The sequence below is a fragment of the Choloepus didactylus genome, chromosome 10 (genome assembly GCF_015220235.1).
Source record: "Choloepus didactylus isolate mChoDid1 chromosome 10, mChoDid1.pri, whole genome shotgun sequence".
NCBI lineage: Eukaryota > Metazoa > Chordata > Mammalia > Pilosa > Megalonychidae > Choloepus > Choloepus didactylus.
The window spans coordinates 97004742-97022835 of record NC_051316.1 but is presented as its reverse complement, the minus strand read 5'-3'; the positions used below and the strand labels follow the sequence as shown (position 1 = coordinate 97022835).

Genomic DNA, 18094 nt, shown 5'->3' with positions numbered 1-18094 from the left:
GCCTCCCCATTGTGCACGAGGGGAATCGAGCTCGTTGTTGCCCTGCCTCAAAGGGGTCTGTCCCTCTTTGCAAAGCGGGCGGCCCTGGGCGCCAGTTCAGAGTAGGCGCAGAGGCGGGTGCTGTGAGTGAGGTTGGGGCGCCCTCCAGCGGCCGCGTGCGCAACGTCTTGTCCCGCCGCCGCGAGCTTCCCACGGTCCCGCTGGCTTCAGCGGCAGTCGCACGCCGTCCTGCCTGCTGGGGCCCCACCTTCCCAGAGCTGAGAGCTGTCTCTCCCGGGTTGTGTCCTCCTGGCTTCCCCGAGACACTTCCGCGGCTGCGCGTCCCGCCCCGATCACCATGGAGATGGTTTGTACCCAGTCTTCCCTCCCCCCACCCCGTTTCCCCTCCATCCGGTCCCGAGGGAGGGCCGGTGGGCTCGACCAGCACCCGCCTAGGAGGCAGCCCGTCGGGGCTGGGCGACCGGGGGACTATGAACAGTGGGGTCCCGAGGACTCTGGCCGTGGGTAGAGTGAAATTCTTTGGCCGGCACCGCGGGGAGGTGAGGCCCAGTCGACTCTAGGCTCCTGGCCTTGGGTCTAGAATGGTCTGGTATAGAAAGTCTTCTGATTCTGTGTAGTGAGGGTTCCAGAGTGTTCTCTGGGTTCTAGCTCTGGACCTTGAGTCTAGAATGGATGTTGCTAACTGAGGAAGGCTCAAAGGAGACTCTACACTCCTGGGGCTGTACTTCAGCTCCACAAAGGATGCGAGGTTCCAGGCTCTGGTTCTAGAAAGTGCCCTCGGCTATGGAGTTTGGCTCCAGAGAGCGCTCTGAGCTCCTGGCTGACTCCAGTGTTCTCTGGCCTTTGGGCTCTGGCTCTACAGTGAATTTGAGTGCTTACAGTACATTTTGGACTTGTTCTGGGCTCTTGCTCTGGGTTCCAGGCTTAGGTTTTAGAAAGGGCTCCAAGCTCCTGGCTCTAACTCCAGAGTGGGACCTGAGTTCTGGGCTCTGGTTCTAGAGTGAGGCCTGAAGTCCAACCCCAGGTTCCTTGGGCTGTTTAGGGCTGGCCCAGGAGCCTGGGGTTAGGGATAAGCAGACAGGGCTTTCCCACCCCACGATGGGAACTACTTTTGTGCTTTGCTTCCAGGTCAACTCCTGTGCATTCTCCCCCGATGGCCAGATCCTGCTCACAGCCTCAGATGATGGCTATTTGTATGGCTGGGAAACCCAGAGTGGGCAGCAGCTGTGGAGGCTGGGTGGCCACACAGGTGGGGCTTCTGCAGCCTGGATGAGGGACTTAGGCCCATGGGTCCGTTTTAGCATTCTGCAGAGCCCATCACAGTGACTGTCGACGTTTGAGCTGGGCATCAGTGCAAGGCAGTCAGGGTAGGGCTGGGACAGGAGGGTGAGGGACTGGACCTGGTGCCTGGGGATTAGGACTTCTGGGTCTAACAGATTTGGACTCAGATCCTCCCACTTTTTTGACTGTGTGACCTTGGTCAAGTCATGTCACCTCTGTGAGCCTCTATTTCCTCTTCTATAGAATGGGTATAATTATCTCACTTAAAGAGTGAGACAATGCAAGTAAAGTGCCTGGCAACCGCACCCAGTAAGGACTTGGTAGATGTAACTACTATAATTATTATTAGAGAGACAAAAATAAAAAATCAGGCCATTACGGGACAGACTGATTAATGCTGTAATGGGGAAAGCCCAGGGGCTGTGGGAGCTCAAAGGAGGCAATGAACCACTAGGCTGGGCCATCGGGGAAATTTTCTGGGAGGCCACTGCATTTGATTTGAGTACTGATTTTTCTAGATGGGAAAATCTAGTTAGGGTTGGGTGAGGGTCCTGCCCAGACAAAGGCATGGAAGTCCAGGCACTTGGATGGCTGGAGGAGAAAGATGGAAGCAGGTGAGGGGAGGTAGGTGATGAGGCTGGAGAAGTTAGCAGGGGTTGGAGTCTGGGGCCGGGGGTGGAGAGAAATGCCCGGTTCCCTGACAAAGGCCACTTGCCCCAGGCCCCGTGAAGTTCTGTTGCTTCTCCCCTGACGGCTGCCTCTTTGCCAGCACCTCCCATGACTGTACCATCCGCCTGTGGGATGTAGCAGGAGCCAAGTGTCTGCGGGTCCTGAAGGGTGAGTGGGCAGGGTGGGACTGGTAGCCAAGCAGCCAGCCTGGGTTCCTTTTCAGACCTTGCTGCGTCCTGTGCTACCTCCTCCTCTCCCTGACCCTGGGCCGGTGCCTGCAGGTCATCAACGGAGTGTGGAGACCGTCAGCTTCAGCCCTGACTCAAGGCGGCTGGCATCGGGTGGCTGGGACAAACGGGTGATGCTCTGGGAGGTGCAGGTATGTGGAGGGGTGGGGCCCAGCCAGGCCTGGTGGGACACGTAGTGAGGCCTGGGATCTGGAGGAGGTGTGCACACTGTACACTGACTCCAGAGAGGTCATTGCCACACAAACTTGCCCACCTGGCTCAAATCCTTCTGTGGTTCCCCATCGCCCTCACCTACACTGCTATCCAAGGCCCCCACACCTGGCTGCAGCATCTCTCCAGGTCTCCCTGCACAGAGCAGCTCTCTTGCCTCAAGACCTTGGCACATAAGGTTCTCTCTCCTTGTCTTAAGATCCAACGACCTCCCTGGACCCTGTGTTGTGTGTTACATTAGCCTGGCAGTCCCCCAAGGTTCTGGGTCTGACTCATCTCAGAGGCCTAGAACCTGGCACCCCAAGGCTTCTGGGCTGCTTTCCTTTTAACAGTCCACAGGGCCTAGGCCTGGGATGTGGCACCCATCACCTCCCTGTAGCTCAGGCCTCTCTCCTCCAGTCGGGCCAGAGGCTGCAGCTCTTAGTCGGACACCATGACTCCATCCAGAGCAGTGACTTCTCACCCAGTGCGGACTGCCTGGTGAGTCATGCCACCCCTGCCCTGGACCCACCTCAGGGGCCCCACAGGATGGGGGGAGCTGGAGCGTTATTACCCACATTCACATTCTTTGCTGAGTGTTGGGGAGCAGTGGAAAGGGACCCGGCTCCTGAAACTTTAAATGAGTGACTGCTCTTCCAAGCCTACTTCCTCAACTGCAGGGCTCAGAGGTGATGCGCGCTTTATGTGAGCCTTGCACACAGCCTGGCTTAGGCTAAGGGGGCGCCCTCACACCAAAAATACCAGTCCGCCTGGCCACTAGGAGGGTGGGCAGGGGCAGTCTGGGCCATGCTCATGGTCACTACCTGCAGGCCACCGGCTCCTGGGACTCCACTGTGCGCATCTGGGACCTGCGAACAGGGTCCCCAGCACTCTTCCACCAAAAGCTGGAGGGCCACAGGGGCAACATCAGCTGTGTGCTACTCAGCATCTGGCCTCCTGGTGAGCTGGGCTGCCCTGGGCTTCAAGATGGTCCCTTGCTGGGTGCAAGACCCTTGGGGAGTCTTTTGGAGTTCAGGGGCCACTTTGGGGTCCAGTGAGCTTGCAAGCTCCACACCAAACAGGCTCAGAGATGTCTACTATCCAGGCATCTGGCTCCTGGGACAAGACCATCCACATCTGGAAGCCTCAGACGGGTAACCTGCTTGTTCAGCTTGAGGGCCATGTCACCTGGCTGAAGAGCATAGCCTTCTCTCCTGATGAACTGTGGCTGGCCAGCGCTGGCTACTCCCGCATGGTAACCCCACCCTACCAGCTCCAAACCCAGGTCACCTACCCCAACAAGGCTTACCCCTCTGATACCCCTCCACCACCAGTCCTGTCCACAACCCTGTATGCCCCAGATGCCAGCTTCCTCTGTACCTAAGGCCCAGTGCAAAAGTCTGTCCTGGTCCAAATGGCTTCAAAAGCAAACTGCCCCACACTGAATGTGTCTGATACTGTGCAGGACATTTTATATGCACCCACCCCCAGACCAAAAGGCTGAGATGTTGGCTGGGACTTCAGAGATGCCCAACTTGCCTGGTGAGCCTCCCTAATCTTATGCTGGTTTTTATTTCCAGGTCAAAGTGTGGGACTGGAACACAGGAAGGTGCATTGAAACCCTGAAGGTAAGGCCTGTACCCCAGAGGCTACAGTGGAAGGCCCCCACGGCAGGCTAGTGTTCCAAGAACCCAGTGCTGTGCCTTCACCCCAGATGGGAAACTCTTAGTGTCTGGAGCTTCTGACCAGATTTGATGCACGCCCACTGCATGATCAAATCACTGAGAGTCAGGTGCTGACAGGTGGCCTCTCGACCATAACATCACTTCATCAACATGAATGGCAAGCCTCACCTGTGTCCCTGCCCAGGGCAGCAGAATGCACCATTGAAGGATAGGCTGGGCAGTTCCATGCCATGGGATCAAGGTGTGTAACAGAGCATCCAACAGACCCCTGCAGCCAGGACTCTAGGATCCACACAAAAGCTGCAAGCAGAATTGCTGGAATCCACCAGACACCACGTGACCACAAACTAGGGCCATGCCAGCCTCAGCCCCCTCCCGAATCTCTCCAGTCTGATCAGTGCAAACACCCTCAAATACAGAGCAACACATCAGTCAGTTTGTGTTTTATTAACACCATCATTCTCATGCCTTGACTGCATACTTTCTGAGTGGGTACAGCCGCTCCTTCCGCTGCTGTTTTTTGGTCTTCAGGTTCTCCTCGTGCTTGTTAAGCCTACGGCGCATGGCACGTGTTTTCTTGGGCCGCAGATCTAGGGGCTTGTACTTCTTGCCCTGAGTGAAGGGAAAGCAGGATAAGCCTGAGGACCAGGGTTTAGGAGCTAGAGCAGGAAGCTACAAAGGAAGCCTGAGGTCTGGACTTAAGGGTTGGGGAGGGCACTGGGAAGCAACTGAGTAAGGTGCTGGATGCAGGAAGAGCATGCCAGAGAAGGTAATTTGTAGACATGACAAATGTGAGAAGTTGCAGGACATTCAGATCTGGCTTGACCCAGATCATCCTGCCATGAAGGGAAAAGGCTCTACTGCTTTTCCTGCCTTGGAGGCCCTCCCACCACAGATCTTTTACAGGCCCAACCATCTCTTCATCCCCAGCTCACACTACTACTCTCTTCCCACTCATTACTACCCAACTTAGTTCCCAGTGAAGGATTCTCTACTAAGGCAGCCAGGAGCTCTCACTGGCCTTTCATGCATTCTGCAAAGATCCCCTGGGCCCTCCTCAGGAAAAGACTCCTTGCCAGGTGCGAGCTTAGAGATGAATCAGGCTCAGCCCCTGCTCAAGGAGCTCCCAGTCCAGTGGGGGAAGTCTACCCAGGTAACAAGCAGCCCAGCAGTACAGGGAGGAAAAGGAAGAAACCAAGTAAGATTTCACTTAACCCAAGTCTCCAGCCAGGCTCCCACTACACTGATGTCTTGACATTTATTTCCAACCCCAAGGAAGAGCAGCCTACATTATCACATGCTAGTGCAAGATGCTAATAAGAGGAAAAGTTGGAAAGTAAAAATAAGCCTGGGTGAAGCCCAGTTCCATGCACCCCAGCAAAACCTCTTCACAGGGCCCCTCTGGCCAGGGAGGGCTGGAACTGCTCCCTGCACACAACCACCCCGGCCTTACTCACCTTGTAGAACTTCCTGAGGTTCTCTTTCTGAGTCTGGTTAATGACGGTAAGAACACGGGCAATGGATTTCCGGACAACTCGGCTACAAAACAAGAGATGTCACTGAAGATGGGGAAGACACACAGCACTTCTAAAGGCAGCCTGTTTAGGGTCTGCCACTGATGTCACAGGGCAGCAGCATTCCCCACCAGCCCATCCATATTCACCCAGGAGGTGCATAGGCCAGGAAGAAATGCTTTCTGGGGGTCAGCTTGAGGAGAAAATGTAGAGGGGTGAGATGAGCACCCCAGGAGTCGGCACAAGAAATGAAGGGGCCGGAGAGCCCAATGCTTTTGAGGAGTTATGAAGTGTCCACTGAGGTAGAAACAGAGGGGGCTTAAGGGGAAACTACAGGCAGAAGTGGGAGAACAGGAAAACCTTTCAAACCCAGGTCAGCTTAAGGAATTATGGGAGGGAGCAGTTGGATAATGGGACTGAAACTACGAGCAGACTGGGGAGAAGTTAATCTGCAGTCACGTTGAGCATGAGGTGTTTTGAGAGATGAGGGCAAATTAACCAAGTAGATGACTGGTAAAGGTGGTCTGAGAATTCAGCATGCAACTTGCCTGTGTTCCCAATTCATTCAATCCCCCCACCCTCACTGCAGTAACGTTGTTGGGGGAAGGGAGACATTTTTTAAGAGAAAAAAGACCGGGAGGTGAGCCAACAGACATCAGGCGGGATGTGGCAGAACTAGAGACTAAGTCGATCTCTTAGGGACTGACCAAATCCTTAAGTCTATGATGCTTATTCAAGCAAATCAAAAGCTACAATACAACTAAAGAAGGGGCACAAGACACTTATCCACCAAAGTAGGGGGTAAGGAAAAAATATCAAAAGCTGGTGGGAGGTGAAATTAAGGAGCCCAGTTAGGCAAAAGGCACTATCAAAGTCAAGTAAGCTGGAAAGCACTTATCAGGTCTTATGTCGCTGAGTGAGCAAGGTCGCCTGGCAAGGCTGGCAAGGTAGAGCATAGCATTCAGGCCCACCGACCTTTTCAAGTCAACTCCGAAACTCCACAAGTGCTCCACCCCGATGCACATGGGTCCCCCACCGGAGCGCCGTGGTTCGACCACGGGGTAACTTACATCTTGGAGAGCTTGGACGCCGCGCCGCCTGTCACCTTGGCGACGCGCAGCTGGGACAGCTCCACCTTCAGGTCGTCCAACTGTTTCAGCAGCTCCTCCTTCTTCTTGCCGCGAAGGTCCCGAGCCTTGATCTTGGCCTGCGCACGAGAAGCCGACGTACGGGGTCAGATGCCGCAAGGGGAAGTCTTACTTACAGCCCATTCCTTTCCTTCCACCGCGCGGGGCCTGCCCCGGGAGGGCGAGAGCCTCGGCCACAGGGCGCCGAGGGCCCGGCCGAGACTCAGTGTGCCCGCGCGAAGCCGTGCCTCGGGAAGGGTAACCGAGGTCCCTGCAGACGGACCCTCGCCTAGGCCTGCTACAAAGCCGGGCCGCTACCCCCACTCCACTGACGGGAAGACTGAGGCCTGGGTGACTGCGCGTGCGCTAATCTCGGCCTCCGCCCCGCAAAGGGGAAAAACGGGAGGCCTGCTATAGCGGCGCTAGGCCGCTCTGCGCGGCGCCCCGCGGACTCCGCCAGCAGAAGATCCCCGGGCTCAACCCGCTCCCGCCATCTCAGCTCCCGAGCCCCAAAGCGCGAGGATGGCGCCCGATGCCCAAGTCCTCACCATCGCTGCAGATGCTGCTGCCGCCGCCGCCACCTGCTCAGAGAAAGAGAAAGAGGGCGGGACTGACCGCTGCAACTACTTCCGGATGGCAGCAGCCGCGACCAATGGCGCCGCGAAGGGGGACCCTCGGCCCCGCCCCTTCCTCTTCCGTTCCCGCCCCTATTTCCCCCTACCCGGCTTGAGGCAAGTGAAGTTGGTCATGTATCTTGACCGACGAGGTTGTGAAAACCTAGGTTCAGGGCGGGCAGCGGCTTACCGGAGATGTCATAGACTTACTCGGATTTGTACATTCAGTCATTCATTCGGTAAAGCTTTTCAGTTCGCCCCGTCTGTGCGGCTCCGAGCTAGGCGCCAGCTATTTGGGGCTTCAGAGGGATGAGGGGGGAGGGTTTTCAAAGATGGATTCCTCCCCTGCCTTGGAGGAATTTACAGTCCGAGGTGATAGGGGAGGGGCGGGTCAGACAGCTACATTATATTCCAATTGTATAAACGTTCGAATGGATGCAGCAGGCGGCGTTGGAAAACATTCATGGCCTTTTTAAAGGAAACACGACCAGGTTTCAAATACTTGCTCTGTCGCCAGATACTGGCAAAGACCCTCCGCAATCCCTTCCCCTCTTTTTGAGTTTCAGCTTTCTCACCTGTGTAATGGGTCGTTTGTGAGGATTAGAGAAGATACATGCAAAGTTCTTAATACAAGGCCTGATGCGTAATGATCACTCAAAATATCATCGGTATTGTCTGTGTGAGGGGAGATCTGTATTTTCTGCATGATGTTTCTGCAAACTAAAATTTCTCAAATATATATATATGTGTGTGTGTGTGTGTGTATGTATGTATATCATCGGTATTATATGTATATCATCGGTATGTATATTATCGGTATTAAGTTCCTAGTCTGACAACTTGAGTTGGGCCCTGAAAGTTAAGGGGAATTCACAAAATAGGGAAGATGCTCAGGCCTCTTGACTGGGCAGTTCCGTTGTTGCCCCAACCAGCAAGCTCAATCAGTGCTTCACTGTCACTCCAGTGCTCTTAAAAAAGACAAATAAACACCTTTTAGAGGTCTAGCCAAGGCCAGGTTGTCTTCCTGTTGCTATCAGGAGTCACCTCCTCCAGGGAGCCTTCCTTTTTCCCGTCTGGGTAGCAACCACCCCTTTGCCTATACTCTCTTTAGAGTGTTTATGTGCTTGTCTCCACATTCAGCCTGGAAGTTCCCTGGTGAAAGAATGATGATTGATGTCTGATTTGGCATTTTTAGTCTTTAGGCACAATACCTGGATGATGTTGGATGGAATGAATGAGCCTTGCCTCAGACCACAGCAGCGAGGCAGGCTTCCAGGAAGTGGAGGGATATAGAGAAGAGAGGGCAGACAGAGGGCAGTCTTGGCATGGATTACTTAAATGAAAGTAATGGTGTACAGGGGCTATGCTGTCATACTTCCCAAATGCTCGTACTTCTACTAGAGTTGTTGTGTACACCTTTTCTGGGCTTGAAGTCATCTGTGACTCCTGTTTCTCTAACTTGCCACATCCAGTCCATCAGCAAATTCTGCTGGCTCTACCTTCAAAATATATCTGACCCCTTCTCACCACCCACAATGGCCCCTACCTGATCTGAGCTATCATTGCCTGTCATGTGGACCACTGTGTCACCTCTGAAATCAGCTCAGTACTTTGGCCACTCCCAGGTGTTTTAAATACAACTGCTAGAGACCCTTTTCAAACTCAAGTCAGATCATGTCAGTGCTCTACTCAGAACTTCCAGGGCTGACCACTTCCTTTCCTCAGCCTACAAAACCCTACATCATCTGTCCCCTCCGTCTCATCTCTTCCAGGCTTCTGCTCCAACATTTCCTTGCTGTTTCTGGAATACTCCAAGCTTGCCTTGCCTCTTGGCCTTTGTCTGGCTCCTTCCTTCAGGTTCAGTGTCACCTCTTCAGGGACACCTTTGACCACCTTTTCTAAGTTAAAACTACTAGGCACAGTGTGGTGTTTTTTTTCCCCCTTCAGCACTTAGTCATCCTGGCAGAGTATAATACGGATTTTTAATTTGTGACTAGAGTGGAAGTTTACAATCATGAGAAGGGACATTGTTTTTTACACCAGTTTATTTTATTTGGGGACTGTTTTCCTTGCAAAATGGGCATTTCTGGTTTAAAATCCTTCCCACCTACAGAGCTGAAATGCAGATGGGCTTTGTTTGTTTTCCCAGGACTCCTGATACTTTTATTCAGCACCTGTTTCCCACTGTGGGAGTCTTATCTTTAGCATCCGAGATTATACAGCATCATAGTCTGGCAATACTTTTTTGATCTGTTGTTCAATTCAATGAAAAGTATGCAAAGCAATAAAAAATGTGTCACATTTTATTAACTATTGGCTTTTATTAAAAAGAATACTATTATATGAAAACAAAGACCCGATTCATCCTTAGGCTAAGGTAGGTTAACAGAATCCCTCAAGCGACAGCCCAAGTCCTTAATGCTGGCACTCTGGAGAATTCCTAGGATCTGCCCTGACCCTCCCCCATCTCAGATTCTGCGCATTCTGCTCCCCACCAGGAAATGTCTCTCCAAGTCCCACCTCTAACTCCCTGGCCCTTGCTCTTCCTGCCAGGATGGTGGCCTTAGGGCCATCGCCCTCTTTTGGTCCTCCACCTCCTGGGCCAATGTGATGGCCACACACGTGTGGTCACCGCACCCCCAAGCCCAAATATCTTCAACGTCTTGTCAGCTTCTTGGATATACGGTCTTTAAAACTTTCCACTCATTTAATAACGGGATCATATGTGTATCAGGCATACAAGGCAGAGGCTGTCTTCTCTGCCTCTGGGCAGAGCTCACCCCCGGTATCCGCGGCTGTGTTCGTGCTGGCACTTCTCAGGGCCAGGAGGAAGCCAGAGAACGCACAGCTATGGTGTACACGGTGCCGGACCTGCAAGGGGAAGGTGAGCCCACTCCCCGGATGGGGAGACTGAGGCTTCGTAAAATCCCAAGTATGGTGTCAGGGAAACCACCTAGCCAGGTCCCCAATACTTCCTGCCGCGCGAAGCCCGACCCCCAGCAGGCTTCACCCGGTCCCATCACGGGCGTTTCCGGTTCCGGCGTAGCCCGGAAGTGGGCGGGTGGATGCTGCGCGCGGAGGTGGTGGAGGCGGTGCCGGCGGCTGCTTCCCGCCCCCGAGCCGGAGCCCGAGCAGAGCAGAGCTGAGGTCCGGGCCGGAGTGGTGCTGGTTGAGCGGGCGCAAAGCCCCCCGCCATGGCCCGGAATACGCTGTCCTCGCGCTTCCGCCGGGTGGACATCGACGAGTTTGACGAGAACAAATTCGTGGACGAACAAGAGGAGGCGGCGGCGGCGGCGGCCGAGCCAGGCCCGGACCCGAACGAAGTGGACGGGCTCCTGCGGCAATATCCTTCACTGGTGCGGCAGCCCAGTCTTCCCGCTCCCCTCGGCCCGGGCTCCTTTTTGGCTTGGCCATCCTATTTCCCTCATCCCCTGCTCCAACCCTCCAGGCCCAGCCTCCCCCTCTCTTAACCTCGGTCTCCTCAGGTCAAGTCTTCAACTCCCTTCCGATCCTGCTCCTCTCAAGCCCCTTCTCCCCACTTTTCTCATCCCCGGCCCCAGCTTTTCTCAGACCCGGCCTCCTCTCCTCCCTTATCCCAGGCCCCGGCGCCTCCCTGCTGAGCATCGCAGCCCTGCGCGACCCCTACTCCTTCGGGCTCACTGCGGCCCCAAGAGCATGCCCCCCGCGGGGTCCCTCACCCCTCAGCGCGGCCTCTCCTCTTTTCTCGTCCTTGCCACCGTATCCCTACAGGTTGTCCCTTCTTTGAGCGCCATCACTCCATCCCTCTCTCGCAGGAAATGGGGCATCCACGGGCTTGGTCGACGGGAGGGGCTGAGGTGAGCCACCGCTGAGTAATTGAGCGGCCAGGGCGGCTCCGGACACAGCCCTCCTGGACTTCTTGGGTCATATTGCAGCACAGCGTGAGAAAAGGTGGGTGGATGGCTGCAGGGGAAGAAAGGATTCTTGTGGGAATGAAGGCTTTAGTCTAGCCTTAGTCTAGCCCTGAGGTCTGAGATTATGTGTTCAACACCCCAGGGTCAATCCGACCCTCCAGCCTGTTACCCTTTACCACCTAGTCTCAGTACCCTTGAATAACTTGGGCTTTGAACTCTGGTGGTCTCAGTTGAACTCTGATGGTCTCAGCCACGCTCAGCAAGGGAGTTTTGGCTTCCTCAGTAGCCTTTTTGTGCATGTTGTGTGGGAAGTAGCAGAAAAAAACTGGTATCTTAGAGCTAAGAAAACCAGAGGTGGTAAAGTGAAATATAAAAGTAAAGCTACATGACTGGAAATGACTGTTCTTGTGGCCTCAGAAAACAAGCATTTGGAAAACAAGATTAAAAATAGAGGTGGTTGTCACAGCCTACTTGTGCCTTAGCAGTTTGAGCACAGGAAACTGACTTATTCTCACAGGAAAGATTTTTCTTTAGTCAAATAGTGTTACAGGAAGTGCCCACCCCTCCCCCTGCACTTGCCAGGCAAGGTTGGAGGCTCAGGCTGTATATAAATCAGGGTCTTGGTGTTTAATCATTTGACTCAGCTTGCACTCAGACTACCTTTGGGAGGAGCTCTACAGTGCTCCTTCAGTGTGCCTTTAAAACAAAAACCTTGTTTGAACAGGAATGTGATTTTGAAGGTGGGGATTCAAACTTGTAGTTCCTGTCTCAACAGGATCACCTGATTTACCCCACTAGTGAAATGGGGTCATGGGAAGGGTCCCCAGGAAGGGAAGGTTGATTCTGTTGCTGGTGCAGGACCTAGCTCTTGGGCAGGCAATGACGCATAGCTCTAGGGTCAGGCCTGTGGCCCAGGACCCCGGATCCACAGATGGGGAGACCAAGGCCTAGTCAGCTGCTGCATTGGTCTTGTTGCTGCAAGAACATCTCTTTGTATGTCCCTGACTAGTGATAAGTCCCTTGAGGATGCTTGGGGGCTTAGGCTTTAGCACATCTGGGGATGGTAGTTTCTCTAGTAATGGCAGTGTCAGAAGCCTTGTTACCATGGAGAGTGTACCTCTCGTGATTAGGAGAAAATGAGGTTAGTAGATGAGAAGAATTGAAATCCTGGCAAGTGGGGGACCCAGGGTAGGAGGAGGACAGAACCAATATTTACTGAACTCCTACCATGTGCCAAGTATTGGACTTATATTAGATCATTGAATTTAAACTATAAAACAGGCTTCTAGGAGTCTTAGGACATAGGAGAAGGGAGCAAGGAGGAGGATTGATTGCTTGGGGTGGGGAAGGTGGAAAGGGGTCCTGCCCTAAGGCTGCTGTACTGGGAAGTATACCATGATGGGAGAGCACACAGATGAAGTATAAAGAGCACAGACTATGCATCCACACAGATCTAGACCTGCCGTGCCCTGTGTAACCTTGGGTAAGTCATATGCCCTCTCCGAACCTCAGCATCCTCCTCTGTTAAATGGAGGTGAACCATGCTGGCCTCATGGAATTTGTGGAGCACATCATGGGACAACACGCAAAAAGGTCCAGTACAGTGCTTCGCACAGTAAGTGTCCATCCCAGACATGTAGTTTGGGTCTCTGGCTGTAGTGGCAGCATGGGGTTGTAGAATGAACTTAGCTTTTGAGTCACAAACGGGTTTGTAGGTCAGCTTATCCAGCTAAGCTTCGTGACCTTGGGCAGCATTTCCTTCCACTAGCCTCAGTTTCATTGCCTTTAAAATGGGAATAATAATCCTTGTTAGCAGTAGTTGACATGCGAAAGCACTTGGCATAGGCTTTGAGATCTTTCAGAGGGTTTAAGTATTAATTCCTTTTCCTTCTCACTGTAGCAGCTTCTTGTCTTCTTGAGCCAGGGGATCTGTCTCGAGTGGTGGTTTTGAGTGATTTTGCACTATCCCTTTCTTCACCCAGGGAGATTATGCAGCCTACTTTACTCCCTGGGGCCTTGCTTATTGTTTTGGGGACCCCAAATTAGAAAAGGGTTATGCGATAAAAGTTACAGTGGCTGATTTCAGGCTGGCCCTTGTTGGGCTAGGGAAAAGGAATCCCAGCGCTGAAAGATAAAGGGGATGGGCTGCCTCTCCAATATGGAAGAAGGGTCACAAGCAAGTAGGGGCAGGGGATGGGGGAAGCTCTCCTAGTGGCATAAATCCTAGCTCAGTCAAGATGGAGGCCACACCAGGGAAAATGGGAGATTGAGCTTTGCCCTGGAGACTCTGTCTTCTTGCACATGGGCATTGCTGCATGAACAGGAGTAGAGACCCGATTGGGCGGAAGCCATTCCTTGTTCTATTTTTGAAGCTTTTTGGCTGAAGCCAATGTTTCAGATGAGGAAATGAAAGTCAGCTGATGTAATTCAGTTTAAAATAGGTGTCACCTTTGAGGACCCTAACCCGGATTGTAATTTTCTCCGCAGTGCTAGCTATTCAGAAGTTAGCAAAGAGTGTGGTGGCAGGTTACAGCTAAGGTTTGAGGGGGATTTGGCCTGTTTTATGGGCAAGAAGTTCATAAGATCAGTAATTCCTTTTTTTTAGGAATTTGTGATCTCATTTACCTGGGTTGGTCTTAGAAGATGAGGACGTAAGTTTTAGTATATCTTAATTTCTTTAATAATTTAACAAACAGCATTGGATTAAGAGTTAGGAGACTCTTGTTTGTGCCTTTTTTTTTTTTTTCCACTTTTAGCATGAGAATGAGAACCTCCAGTTCACAACATGTTTTATGTGAGGATCCAACAGATAAGTGCCCAGCACCCAGCAAGTATAAGTTGAATCAGATTTTGCCACGCGTTACACTGCAAGGGCAGTTGCTTTGCTAATGCTTTCCAGGGAGTGAGTGAGTGTTGAAACTTAGTTTTGAGTGTGAAGGTTTAGGGGAAGGCAGGGGTGGTTTGCAGGTTTGGCACAGGTGCCCTCTACCCTCCTTGTGGCTCAGGAAAGCTGTGGGCTGCCTTTTCTAAACAGGCTCTGCCTACCTGGAAGCCAAGGCAGTGGGAGGTGGGTGGAAGTGGATAATCAGAAGATCCCATTTGATTCTGTCCTCTTGAGCTACTTTTGAAATGAGTTCATTAATGAAATCATGAACATTGTTTGAGCCTAAACATCCTTAACTTAACTGGTGGTAATGCACAGGGGACATGCTTCGGGCATTTCATGCAGCTTTGCGGAACTCCCCTGTCAATACCAAGAATCAAGCTGTGAAGGTAAAGGTGGTCACACTGCGGCTCTGCTGGGGGTTGGGACTAGGGCTGGAGTTCTCTGGGGCTCCAGACAGGGTCTGTTTCATCTCTGCATCAGTGAGCGTGTGCCAAGGGAGTGAATTGGCACTGGGCACTACTTCCATGGAAGCCTCCTGGCACGAACCAGATGTTAAGGCTCCTCTGACATAAAAGCTGTTTGTGTTTATAGTAAAAGCTCCCCAAAGAAACTCCTCTCCAGGGATTCATGGGGTGAGAAGTCAGCCCAGCCCTTGCTGATTAGCAAAACAGGTAAATTAGCTTGCCATGTGGGATTTCTCAGTGGTTATGCTTTTATAGGCTATGGACTAGGCTTTACTATATAAGGATTTTAAGTGCTTTTAAGATTTTCTGCCTCTTAAAAATTAGGTGAGAAGATAAAATTGTGCTTACTGCACCAGTGAAGCTGTCTAAAATTTGTTCCAGGAAAGAGGTCTCCCTGTAGCTGGGATTTTGGCTTCTTATGAAAGGATCTTAATGTAACCAATAGTTACACCTCCTCAGAGGTGGAGGGGAATGTCCCTTCTGTTACTGGGTGTGAACACTGATAGCAGCTGCAGTCAAGTAACCCTGTTTTTTTAAAAACAGCTGTCTACAATTGTGATCTTGTGGTGTCTAAGGCCTTGCTGGTGTCATCAAAAATGGTGAATCTTCTCCCCAGCAAACTCCTTTTTACCCCAGAATAAGTGAAATAATTTATTGGCATAAATAAGGGATACTTTGAAATGTAAATCAATAAAAAAATTTCAGTCCACTTCTTTTTTTAGCCATACTGGGCAAATTAGAAATTGGGCATTGTTTCTGGTAAGTTCTGACCATTTGGTTTGATGTTCCTATGCTGCAATGGGGGTGGGGGTGTTGGGGGGTCAGCCTGGCCTGTGGCTCTGGGCCTCATTCCCTTTCTCTTTCCCCTGTAGGAACGAGCCCAGAGTGTGGTGCTGAAAGTGCTCACAAATTTTAAAAGCAGTGAAATTGAGCAGGCTGTGCAGTCACTGGACAGAAATGGCATTGACTTGTTAATGAAGTACATTTATAAAGGGTTTGAGAAGCCCACAGAAAATAGCAGTGCAGTGTTACTCCAGTGGCACGAAAAGGTATGTGAACACATTGCTCCCACAGGCTGCCTACCGACTGACCCCAGGGTTCAAATCAGCAGGCCTGATTTTCCAAAACAAACACAGGACAGTCTGATAGACATATGAGGATAAGTTAAACAATCTGGGAATTCAATCACTTACGTCTTTAAGGAAGCACCTGGTAAGGATCTATTATCTCTGATACCTAGAACTGCTTCTGCTTTTTAGCTGCAATATATACCAAGCAGGACAGAATGACCTTGGTACAAGGTATGGGGCAGGTGATTTGGCATGGTAGGGAAGATGGGGGAGTCCCAGTCCAGGAGGGAGGCTTGCTGGTTGGCAGGTGCTTGGTAATACTTTCTTTGCATTGGTGGAAACAGCTGCTTTGGTGGGAGTGGTCTTAAGGATGGAGGCTGAGCCCTCCAGCTTGCTCTAAGGGCTTTCTGCCCTGGCTTCAGTCTCACCAGACTGGAGGAGGGCAGTAGGCAGAAACCTCAATAATCGTTTAATATGTCTTCATCTGTCTGAAGCAAAAAAGGCCAGTCTGCCCTTTGCTTGGGTCAGGTACAAGAGCATGGTCTTTACTTAGCCTGTGTCCTCCCTGTGTCCCACCTCTACTCCCACTTCTTTGGTAGGTAGAACTGTAAGCGTGCCCACCATTTAAGGGAGACCGGGGTATTTCTAACACAAAGTCCTTCCCAAAAGGCTCAGTGTTGAGTTTTAAGGGAGTGGTTCTTTTACTCATGGGCCACTCCCTTCAGGCAGCCTAGGTTCTGGGCCGTGATTGTGGCGTCTGGGTCCTGCTGGGGGGTGTGCTCTGCCTGTTAAGCCTTCCCTTTCCCTGAAGGTGAACTTCTGGGCTTAGCTGGTGAGGGTGGCTCTGGTACTCAGGGGAACTGAGCCAGCCCTCGACATGGTGACGTGGTGCCTAGCCCTATCTGGTATGCCTAAAGAGGGTGCCAGAGGCAGCCCTCAGATGGGCTAGTGTATTTTGAAGGCTGAGGGTAGTGCTGGCAGGCTGGAAACTGCGTTTGTCAAAACAGAAACTTAAGGGGCTCTGCTGTGTGTGTGGTTGGTAACAATGTTCTCAAACTAAGTTCTGCCTTAAGAGCTAGGAGCTCTTCAGGACCCTCAGTTCCAGGACAGAGCTCCTTCCCCAGAATGTGGTCTCTGTTGCCACCTTCTAACTGTGCTCCTAGAGGAATCCTTTTTCAGGGGGTCTGTGTGGTGGGTCCTTAGTCAGGGAGTTCATGGTCCCACCCCCCTGGTAAGCTTCTTCCCCTTGGCCAGCCAGGTCTCATTTGACACATTTCCTTTTCCTGCCCCACAGGCATTAGCAGTAGGAGGACTAGGCTCGATTATAAGAGTTCTTACAGCAAGAAAGACTGTTTAAAAACAAAAAAAGACTCATTACGTTGAGAAGATAAGAATTTTGGATGCACAGGCTGGTGAAGAAGGGACTGACAATGAATGGACCATCATCCTAGGAACTCCCAACTAAACTATTTCAGGATATGCATCCACTGAAATGTATTTCATTTTCAAGGTGGAGGGAGAAACTCTCTTACTTGTTTACTAAATCCTTTGCAGGGTCTGATAGTCTATGCCTTTGTCTATGAGTAATGCAGAACTGACATTTTGACTGTCTACCAGAGTGGCTGGCTGGCGTACCTGATACCTGTGTGCACTGCCTGTTTGAAATGGGGGAGGGGTGATTTGGGCAGGTACAGATCCAAGGGCTGTGGTAAAAGGGAGAGCTTGTTTTTTTGAAGTGGAAAAACCCAAGGGTTTGTACAGATATCCCGTCCTCCCAGAGAAGACGGATTCTCTTGGGTTTATTGTAAAGTGCCTGCTGCATCAATAAAGCTCTTGGCTTATTAGTATATACCTTGCAGTGTGTTTCATGTATGTAAATGAACGGGATGGGCGTGAGAAGTCTTCTGTTCAGGAACATCGATGTGGGGCTGGGGCTCAGTCGTCCCCAGGGAGCGAGCATGGCAATCCACAGGCTCTCGTGCCACAGCAGTAGCACAAGCCTCAGTGACAGTGTTCCTGGCTGCTACTGAGAGGCATTTGCTGAACTATTTATTGTTTCTTACTTCTTTGATTTGTATGTAATTTTGGAGCTTATTTAATTTAATAAAGTGCCAAACATTTAATAATTGATCCAGGCTTTAAAAGTCCTCAGTTTGTGTGACTGCACTTCGAGCCTTTTGAGGGTGGGCCTCAATATCCCAGCTGGTTGCTCTCTCATGACACTGGTCTTAAGGCCATGTGCTGTAGGAATACTCTTACCACTACACTGACAAGTTTTTTTTAAAAGAATAAAAAACCAGAAACCGGTAGCAAATCAGCCTATAGAAATAAAAGCAAAATTCTGTTCCGTATAACCACTAACAAACAGTGAGCCTCTATGAAGGGCCAAAATGCTTTTCTTTCTCCCTCAGCACACTAACAGCAGCTCACATTCTGTAAATGCTAAGGACCCC

The 18094-nt window shown here is 51.5% G+C and overlaps 3 protein-coding genes across 3 annotated transcripts; 2 read left to right on the top strand and 1 right to left on the bottom strand.

Moving 5' to 3' along the window:
- The first annotated feature begins 389 nt into the window (after nt 1–389).
- On the top strand, nt 390–4499 carry WDR38 (WD repeat domain 38). The gene is given in 10 exon segments (XM_037798362.1): nt 390–539; nt 1129–1249; nt 2002–2118; nt 2232–2329; nt 2808–2888; nt 3218–3321; nt 3323–3347; nt 3493–3642; nt 3968–4024; nt 4062–4499. Coding segments are annotated over 10 exon segments (903 nt in total). The 5' UTR covers nt 390–470; the 3' UTR covers nt 4143–4499.
- Nucleotide 4500: 1 nt separating this feature from the next.
- On the bottom strand, nt 4501–7372 carry RPL35 (ribosomal protein L35). The gene is made up of 4 exons (XM_037798361.1): nt 7262–7372; nt 6657–6793; nt 5530–5611; nt 4501–4684 (listed from the first exon to the last, which is right to left on the bottom strand). The coding sequence occupies exons 1-4, from the start codon at nt 7262–7264 to the stop codon at nt 4535–4537; spliced, it is 372 nt and encodes a 123-aa protein (XP_037654289.1). The 5' UTR covers nt 7265–7372; the 3' UTR covers nt 4501–4534.
- A 3038-nt stretch (nt 7373–10410) lies between these two features.
- On the top strand, nt 10411–17490 carry ARPC5L (actin related protein 2/3 complex subunit 5 like). The gene is made up of 4 exons (XM_037796921.1): nt 10411–10670; nt 14421–14493; nt 15444–15620; nt 16936–17490. Exons 1-4 carry the CDS (start codon nt 10522–10524, stop codon nt 16996–16998), a joined length of 462 nt encoding a protein of 153 aa, XP_037652849.1. The 5' UTR covers nt 10411–10521; the 3' UTR covers nt 16999–17490.
- Nucleotides 17491–18094: the final 604 nt, after the last annotated feature.